Raw genomic sequence first — 9,285 nt, 5'->3', positions numbered from 1 at the left:
CACCCACCCACCCACCCACCCCACGCCCGGGGCCCTCCTTCAGGGCCAGGCACCTCCCTGCAGGAGTGGAATCCCGAGATCCCAAGGGCAACCCCGCCTGACCCCCTCCCCCCTTCCCCAAAGCTCGGGCCCTTCCGGAGCCTCCCGGCCACTCAGCAGGCGCCAGGGTTGGGATCCAGCGGTCAGAGCCCCAGCTCTGGACATCCGGCTCCTCTGGCACCAGAGGTCCGGCCGCCCGCCGGGCCGGGCCCCACCCCCGAGTCCCAGGCCGGCCGGGAAAGCGCGAACGGCGCGGACGGACGGGGCCCTGTGGACTTTGAGAGGCTCCCAGTGAGGGTCGGCGGGTCTGGGCGGGGTGGGGCGGGCGGGGCGGGCCTTGGTGCAGGGCGGGGCGGGCGGGGAGGCGGGGCGGGCTCTGGAACTCCGCCGGCCCGCAGCCTCCAGCCTCCCGCACTGCTGCACCGCCCGCTGCAGACTCCGCACCATGGGGCCGCTCCTGCTGCCCTGGGCCCTCCTGCTGCTCGCGGCGGCCCCCGGCCCCGGCCCCGAGCCCGTGGCAGGTAGGTTCCTCCCCGCCCCCCGTCTTCCTGTCCCCGTCTGTCCGTCTGTCTGTGGCAGACGGTCCCAAAGCAGATACCCCTCCGGGCTCAGCCTCTCACCATCTGTCAGGCTAGCTGTGGGCAGGACTGGGGGCCGTGGGAAGAAATTGGGGGTTCCAGGGTCAAGGGGCCGCCCAGCAGGGAGGGTGCCCACCCTTTACCTGTGGGGAGCCAGGAGGCATCGCTCCCCGGGCGGGGAGTCGCTAGGCAGGTGGCAGGCTCGGAAGAGCCCTTGGCCTGAACCCCAGCCCTGATGGGGGGGTGTGCTTGACCCTGGAGGAGTCCCCTTTAGTCCCACTCCCCCACCCCCTTCCTGGCCAGAGGCAGGAAGTGGTCCTTGTCAGGGTGGAGCCCGACCCCCCAAAAAAGCGGAAGAACCACACTTCAGAGCCAGTACCCTGTCCCCCGCTCCCCGCCTGCCCCTGCCCTCTGGGCAAGGCTAGAGGTCACGGGCCTCCAGACCTGGGAGGGCCATCCCTGTCTCCCCACAGAGAAGAGCCACCACCCTCCTGCCACCTACCTCCCCGCCATCACTCATCACTCGGCCCCGCCTCGGGAGCCGTCAGATCATCCTCAGTCAATAAATATTTATTGGCCTCTGGGTGGAGGGGGGCCACGGGGAGGCTCAGCCCAGGCCTGGCCTTGGATGGTCCCCTTGAGGGGGTGACCCCAGCCTCAGCACCCCCAGCAAGTCGTGCAGACCGGTCCCTGGGGCCAGTGAGGGTGGCTGAGGGAGCCTCCTGCACGCCCCCTACTGGGGATCGAGCCTGCAACCTGGGCCTGTGCCCTGATGGAATCGAACCCGGGACCCTTCCGCCTGCAGGCCGAGGCTCTGTCCCCCTGTCCTTCTGTCCCCCTGTTGTCCGTCTATCTGTGGCAGCCAGTCCCGGAGCAGGTGCCAAACCTGCTGGGGCTGAGGCTCCTTCCGATGTCAGAGCTGTACCTCTGGAGGCATTCGCCCTTCCTCCCCTCGTTCTAGCCGTCTCTCGGGGAACGGCTGGGTGACCTGCCTGGGAGTCCCCCGGCCACAGGCCCTGTGGGCGTCACTGTCCACGCAAAGCCCCGGCCGCCGTCTGCCGGGCGCGCTCCTCTCTGATGGGCTCCTGAAAACACACGGGCCCTACAGGAATGGGGGGGGGGGGCGCCCCGCCGGGGACAGCGGCTCAGGGTCCTCCTCTCCAGGGGCCCAGGGGACCTGCTCCAGCCGCTGTGGGGAGCGGGGCGGCCTGTGTTCCTGCCACCCCACCTGCGCCGGCCTGGGCGACTGCTGCCCCGACGTGCGGGACTTCTGCCTGGAGATCCAGCCCTACTCCGGCTCCATGATGGGCGGCAAGGACTTCCTGGTGCAGCACCTCACGTGGCCCAGCCCCTCCGACCCCGTGATCTGCAGGTGGGAGCGCGAGGGGCCGCCGCGCATGCCTGGGCCCCCCCACCCCGCGTGCTGGGTGGAGCCCCGAGAACCCAGGACGGGACCGCCGGCTGCAGGGCTCCCCCGGGAGCTCAGGGGCCGCCGCCCACCCTGGCCCGGCCTCTCCCTGCCCCCTCTGATGGAATCGAACCCGGGACCCTCCACAGGTTTAAGGAGAGCGTGCAGACCCTCGGCCACGTGGACTCCTCGGGCCGCGTCCACTGTGTGTCTCCTCTGCTCTACGAGACGGGCCGCATCCCCTTCACCATCTCCATGGACAACGGCCGCTCCTTCCCGCGATCCGGCACCTGGCTGGCGAGTGAGCACCCCCTTGCTGGGCCCGGCCGCGCCCCGCGGGGACTTTCCCGGCGCTAATCTGTGCGCACCCGCCCTGCCACTCAGGCCGGGCCAGTCCCTTCAGAGCCCCGCCCGCCCCCTGGCACCCAGACAGGTGTCTCCGCCCAGGGGCTGGGCCAGGCCCGGGGAGGGCCCGCTCTCCCAGCCTCTGTCCTTTCCTCCCTCCGTGAGGGGCTGGGGGTCCCCGAGGCCCTACGGGGACCGACATACTCTGTTCCTGGGAGCCCCCCCCCGCAGCCCTTAGAGCCCCCGGGGCCTTCTGCCCTGGACTCCCCGGGCCCCAGGCACCCCCTCACCTCCCCTCCCTCCGCCCAGTGCACCCCAGCAAAGTGTCGGATTCGGAGAAGAGCCAGCTGGTGAACGAGACCCTCTGGCAGTACTACGGCACCCCCGGCTCCGGGGGCAACCTCTCCGTCACCTGGGACGCCGGGGCCCTGCCCAGCAGCGCCGTCAGCATCGAGCTGTGGGGCTACGAGGAGACAGGTGAGCCCCCTGCCGGCTGCCCCAGGAGGAGGGAAAGGGAATCCGGCGGGGAGTCCCCGAGAGGGGGAAGCCCAGCAGGGACCGCAGTGAGGACGGTGTAGGCCCGGAAGGGGAACTGGCAGGGGCGTGAGGGCGGAGGGAACAGTGGGGGGCGGGGGGGAATGCCTGGGCTCCCGGCAACAGAAAGGCTGCTGCCCCCTCCGCTCTGAGCCCTGGGTCTGGCCCGGAGCAGGGACAGTGGCCCTGAGAGCAGGGGCAGCAGGGGGTTGTGGGAGCAGCGGGTGGGTCGCCCACGCCTCCTCGCCCCGGGGGTCCTCGGACGGGGGGTCCTCGGACGGGGGTCCTCGGACGGGGCGCAGGGCTGACGGGGCCTCTCCCGCAGGGAAGCCATACTCAGGGGAGTGGATGGCAAAATGGTCCTACCTGTACTCCCTGGCCACCAACATCCCCAACTCCGGCTCCTTCACCTTCGTGCCCAAGCCCGCGCCCCAGAACTACCAGAGGTGGCAGCTGGGAGCGCTGAGGATCGTCAGCAGCAAGCACCACGGGGGCGCCAAGTAAGGACGCGCGGAGGTGGGAGGGCGCCGGGCGGCGGGGGGGGCAGCCCTCACGGTGTGCGTCTCGCAGGGACGTGCAGGCGCTCTGGAGCAACGAGCACGCCCTGGCCTGGCACCTGGGCCAGGACTTCCGGGCCGACCCCGTGGCCTGGGCCCGCGGGCAGTGCCAGGCCTGGGAGGAGCTGGAGGACCAGCTGCCCAACTTCCTGGAGGAGCTGCCCGACTGCCCCTGCACCCTGGCCCAGGCCCGGGCCGACTCCGGCCGCTTCCACGTGAGTCCGTGTCCCGCCCCCCCGTTCCCCGGGCCGACTCCGGCCGCTTCCACGTGAGTCCGTGTCCCCCCCCCCCCGCCCCGGGCCGACTCCGGCCGCTTCCATGTGAGTCCGTGTCCCCCCCGCCCCCCCCCGCCCCGGGCCGACTCCGGCCGCTTCCACGTGAGTCCGTGTCCCGCCCCCCCGTTCCCCGGGCCGACTCCGGCCGCTTCCACGTGAGTCCGTGTCCCTCCCCCGACACCCCGTCCCCCGGTCCGGGGACAGGAACCAGCGAGGGTGCACGTGGGGTGGGCAGACGGAGGCCCCTGGAGGGGGGGCCGGGGTCCGAGGGCCCTGGTGGGAGCCGAGATGGGAGATGGGCCCGGCAGAGCCCGAGGCCGGGCCGCTGACGGCCGCCGCTCCGCAGACGGACTACGGCTGTGACGTGGAGCGGGGCAGCGTGTGCACCTACCACCCGGGCGCCGTGCACTGCGTGCGCTCCGTGCAGGCCAGGTGAGCCGCGTGGGGGCGGGGCGGGGCCCGGGGCGGGGTGCCCGCGGCTGGCTGACCTGCCCGCCCCCCAGCCCCCGGTACGCCGCCGGCCAGCAGTGCTGCTACACCAAGGAGGGCACGCAGATCCTGACGGCCGACAGCACCAGCGGCAGCACCCCGGATCGCGGCCACGACTGGGGCTCGCCGCCCTTCCGCGCCCCGCCCCGCGTGCCCGGCCTCTCCCACTGGCTCTACGACGTCCTCAGCTTCTACCACTGCTGCCTGTGGGCGCCCGACTGCCCCCGCTACATGCGCCGGCGGCCCTCCAGCGACTGCACCAGCTACCGGCCCCCTCGCCTCGGTGGGTGCCGGGCGGGGCGGGGCCCGGGCGGGGCCCGGGCGGGGTGGCCCGCTGACCCTCCTCTCCACAGCCTCTGCTTTCGGGGACCCGCACTTCGTCACCTTCGATGGCGCCAATTTCACCTTCAACGGGCGCGGCGAGTACGTGCTGCTGGAGTCGGCGCTGACCCGCCTGAGTGTGCAGGCGCGCGCCGAGCCCCGGACGACGCCCGAGGGTGAGGCGGGGCCCGGGGGCCGGGGCGGCTCAGGGTCACCGGCTGGGGAGCTGCCGCTGAGGGGCCCGTTCTGCACCCCCCCAACCCCCCAGGCGTGCAGGCGCGAGGCACCGGGCTGACGGCTGTGGCCGTCCAGGAGGACAGCTCGGACGTGGTGGAGGTGCGGCTGGCGGGCGGGACGGCGCGGCTGCAGGTGCTGCTGAACCAGGAGGTGCTCAGCTTCGCCGAGCAGAACTGGATGGACCTGAAGGGTGAGTGGGCCGCCAGGCAGGTCCCCATCTCGCCACCGGCTCTTCCACCCGGGCCTTCCCCCTCTCCCGGCCTCCCCCCCTCTCCCGGCTTCCCCTCCTCTCCCGGCCTCCCCTCCTCTCCCGGCCTCCCCCCCTCTCCCAGCCTCCCCCCCTCTCCCGGCCTCCCCCCCTCTCCCGGCCTCCCCCCCTCTCCCGGCCTCCCCACCTCTCCCGGCCTCCCCTCCTCTCCCGGCCTCCCCCCCTCTCCCGGCCTCCCCCCCTCTCCCGGCCTCCCCCACTCTCCCGGCCTCCCCCCCTCTCCCGGCCTCCCCACCACTCCCGGGCCTGCTGGGGACAGGGCTGGTGTCCGGGACCCAGATGTGGAGATGGAACCACAGGCAGCCCTCTCTGCTGCCCCCCCCCCCTGAAGTGCCCGCACTGTGGCCCTGCCAGGGCGGCTGTGGGCAGACATGGCTCTGGTCCGGAGAACCTGGTCTGGTCTGGAGCCTTCATGCCCAGGGAGCCCTTGACCCACCCCCCTCCCTGGTCAGAGTCCAGAGATGCCAGGACGGGGGTGCGTCCTCCCTGGAGCCGGAGGAGCTGGGAGCTGCAATGCTCCCGGGAAGCGGGCTGGGGGCTAAGCAGCAGCCGCTCCCAGTCCACCCTCTGCCCTCCCCCCCCCCACCCCCGCCCCGGCCCGGTGCTGCGGCCTCAGGGAGTGAATGCGTGAAATGACTCCCATCTAGGGGGCGTGGGCGTGTGGGACGGGCTGTGGGCACTGAGAATGCAGGGCCCCTGGCCAGGGCAGAAGCCGCTGCCGCCCAGTCCGGGATGGGGGGCCAACAGGCAGCCCCACGCGTGGCCTCGGCATGTGGGGGGGGGTATCTCTCCAGGGCCTGGGCACCGCCCATCAGCAGGGGCTGGGGGTCCCGGCACGGCTGTGGGCCTGGAGTGGTGGAGTCCCAGTAGCAGGGCTGGTCCTGGGGCGCCCTGTCCTTCCCCCGAAGCCCAAGGGTGCAGGCCCACCCATCCTGGGGCGGCGGGGTCACAGGCCCACAGGAGGCGGCCCTGACCCCACGCCGCCCGTGCCAGGCATGTTCCTGTCGGTGGCCGCCGGGGACAGCGTGTCCATCATGCTCTCGTCGGGGGCGGGCGTGGAGGTCAGCGTCCAGGGCCCCTTCCTGAGCGTGGCCGTCCTGCTGCCCGAGAAGTTCCTCACCCACACGCACGGCCTCCTGGGGACCCTCAACGGCAACCCCGCCGACGACTTCACGCTGCGCAGTGGCCAGGTCCTGCCCCCGACGGCCAGCTCCCGGGAGCTGCACCGGTTTGGGGCTGACTGTGAGTGACGGGCCCACGCTGGGGTCAGTGCAGGGAGGGGGGGCCCCAGGCCCCCACCCCCAGCCCGGCCTGCCTCTGTCTCCCCAGGGGCCGTGAGGAACGCCTCCTCCCTGCTCACCTATGACTCTCGGCTCCTGGTCAACAACTTCCTGTACGGGCCCAAGCACGACCCCACCTTCCAGCCCCTCTTCCCCGAGGAGACGCCCCTCAGCCCCAGCCAGGCCGCCGCCGAGCTGTGCGGAGACGACCACTTCTGCATCTTCGACGTGGCCGCCACCGGCAACCTGAGCGTGGGCAATGCCACCCGGGCGGCCCACCAGCTGCACCAACGGCATGCGCAGAGCCTGCAGCCTGGTGAGGGGGCAGGGCGCCGGGGGCGGGGCAGGCGCCTGGCACCGGGACCGGGCCTCCCAGCGGCTCACGGTTGTCCTCCGCACCCTGTCTCCGCCCCAGTGGTGTCCTGCGGCTGGCTGGCCCCGCCCCCCAATGGGCGGAAGGATGGCACCCGCTACCTGGTGGGCTCCACTGTCTTCTTCCACTGCGACAACGGCTACAGCCTGGAGGGGGCAGAGGTCAGCCACTGCCAGGCCGACGGCACCTGGTCTAGGCCCACCCCGACCTGCCAGCCAGGTGAGGATGCCCGCCCCCTGGTCCTGAGACCCCTGCTGCCCCGCCCGGCCCGGCCCCGCCCACACACTGGCCCCGCCTCATTCGGCCCCGCCCACACACTGGCCCCGCCCACACGCTTACCCTGCCCCCGCCTGGCCCGGCCCCGCCCACACACTGGCCCCGCCCCGCCTAACCTGGCCCCGCCCACACGTTTACCCCGCCCCGCCTAACCTGGCCCCGCCCACACGTTGGCCCCGCCCACGTGCTTTGCCCCAGCGCCCATGACCTCCGCCCCCTCCCCAGGCCGGAGCCACGCCGTGCTGCTGAGCATCATCTTCGGAGGCCTGGCCGCGGTGGCTGTGGTCACGCTGATCTACGTGCTGCTGCGACGCAGGAAGAGCCACACGTGAGACCCCGCCCCCACGGCCCGGCCCCTCCTCGGCTCCCTGGCCCCTGGGCCCCGGGTGGGCGCTGGTGAGGTCGCGGAGCCTGCTCCAGCCCTCCTCTCTGTTGCAGGACCCCCTGGACTTCGAGGCCCTGAGAGGGTCACTCTGCACCCGGCCAGGCCACCCGGGGCCGAAGACCAGCCTCCCCGGAGCAAGGCCCCAACTCCCCGGCGCGCCAAAGCCTGGCACCTGGACCCAGATGCCTGACAACCGTGGACCCGAGGCCGGGGCCCTGCTCTGCCACCTCGGGCCAGGCCGGCCTCTGACTGTGCACTCCCGAGCCCCCGTTTCCCCAGACTCCAGGCCCCATGCCCCTGAGCTCCAACAGCTGCCTCCCTGCCCTAGCCCTCCAGCGTCTGGTACTCAACTGTCAATACCTCATCCCGGCGCCCGATGCCCACGCCCCGCTGCCTGATAGACGGACACCTGGTGCCCCACACTCAGCTGCCTTGATCCCCAGCCCCTGGGCCCAGCCCCGACGGCAGGTGGGCACAGGCCAGGGCGTGGAGAGGTCGCAGGACCCCAAGCGAAGAGTTGCCCTCTGAGCGCCAGGCTTGTAACCGACTCCCTGAAATGTCCCGGAACAGCCCGCCTGCCTGTCCGGGAGAAACAAGCCGTGCCGCCCCTCCCTGGTGTCTGTGTTGGTGCTGTGCTTTGGTTCCAGAGTCCCACATGCCCCTCGGGGTCCAGAGCGACTTGGGTCAGGTCCCCCCTTGGCCTCCGTCTCCGTCTGAGAAGTGGGCTGAGACAGGGACCCCTGGTGGCGTGGGGAGGAAGAGCGTGGTGTCTGGGATGCCACCCCGGGTGGCCAGGAGTTGAGACGGGGCCAGCCTGCCCTCCCCAGTCCCCTCACCTGCAGAAAGCTGGCCCTGGGCCCCCCACCCGTTCCCGGCAGTGCCCCGAAGCTGGTGGCATGCCCAACGTCCTCTCACCCGGGTCCGTGTTCTGGGTCCCCGGACACTCCACCCAGGGGAGTCCAGACGCCGAACACGGATCACAGGCTCATGCCACTGCTGCCCACTTGGGCCCCGGCCCCTCTTCCAGGGCCAGGCGGCTGGCATGGGAACACAGGCGAGGAGCCCAGTCCCCTTTGGTAATGGGTCATGGAGGGCCTGACAGGGTAGGAGTTGCGTGTCAGAAAGCACTGAGGAGGGTGGGGTTGGAGGCTGGTGCCCCCTGCGCCAGGCGGGCATCTCCGTCTGAGGGGCGGGGGCCAAGGGGATAGTGTGCCTACAGGATGAAGAGCCTCTGGAGGGCCTTAGCCGGTGTTGCTCAGTGGATAGAGCATCGGCCTGCAGACTGAATGGGTCCTGGGTTCGATTCCAGTCAAGGGCATGTACCTCGTTTGGAGGCTCGTCCCCGGCCTGGGCCTGGTCGAGGGCGTGCAGGAGGCAACCATTGATGTGTTTCTCTCACATCGATGTGTTTCTCTCCCTCCCCCCCACTCTCTCTAAAAACCAATGGGGTGGGGGCGGGTCGCACCTTGGAGGGGAGAGTTGAGTGAAGCCCTTCTCACTGCGGCCTGCAGCACCAAGAGTGGCCACGTGGGGGCAGCAGAGGGTAAGAACAGCCAGCCCAGGTGGGGGTGGGGCCAGGACCCAGAACATGGGGAGGGAGGGCGCGAGCCCCCACCTGCAGCTGGGCCCCCAGCTTGCGCTCACAGCCTCACCCCGTGCTTCTCAGCTGGGAGGGCTTGGAGCCGTCCCCAAGTCTCGGGAGCTCGAAGCTGCACCAGTCACTCCAGGTCATCCAGCTGGCACTGATTGCCAGGTTGCAGCCCAGACCTGCCCCCCCTCCCCAGAGCGCCCCTTTGGTGAGGGGCCTGGGCAGAGGTAGGGGGCTGGGTGGCAGGGACAGGTCTAGTCTGTGGGGTTTCTGGAAGTGGGCAAGTACACACAATTTGGGGGACTCCCAGGGACGGGGCCCAGAAGAGGAAA

The 9,285-nt window shown here is 71.6% G+C and overlaps 1 protein-coding gene across 1 annotated transcript; it reads left to right on the top strand.

The window, feature by feature from the left end:
* The first annotated feature begins 438 nt into the window (after positions 1 to 438).
* On the top strand, positions 439 to 7,970 carry SUSD2 (sushi domain containing 2). The gene is made up of 15 exons (XM_054712664.1): positions 439 to 560; positions 1,782 to 1,989; positions 2,175 to 2,326; positions 2,680 to 2,847; positions 3,230 to 3,404; positions 3,475 to 3,676; positions 4,083 to 4,168; positions 4,240 to 4,508; positions 4,579 to 4,722; positions 4,815 to 4,973; positions 6,045 to 6,293; positions 6,381 to 6,647; positions 6,747 to 6,923; positions 7,206 to 7,308; positions 7,419 to 7,970. Exons 1-15 carry the CDS (start codon positions 485 to 487, stop codon positions 7,441 to 7,443), a joined length of 2,460 nt encoding a protein of 819 aa, XP_054568639.1. The 5' UTR covers positions 439 to 484; the 3' UTR covers positions 7,444 to 7,970.
* The last annotated feature ends 1,315 nt before the right edge of the window (positions 7,971 to 9,285 follow it).

The sequence above is a fragment of the Eptesicus fuscus genome, chromosome 23, assembly GCF_027574615.1.
Source record: "Eptesicus fuscus isolate TK198812 chromosome 23, DD_ASM_mEF_20220401, whole genome shotgun sequence".
In the NCBI taxonomy this organism is placed as follows: Eukaryota; Metazoa; Chordata; class Mammalia; order Chiroptera; family Vespertilionidae; genus Eptesicus; species Eptesicus fuscus.
Note: the sequence above shows the minus strand (reverse complement) of the source record. Positions and strands in the feature narration are given on the sequence as shown.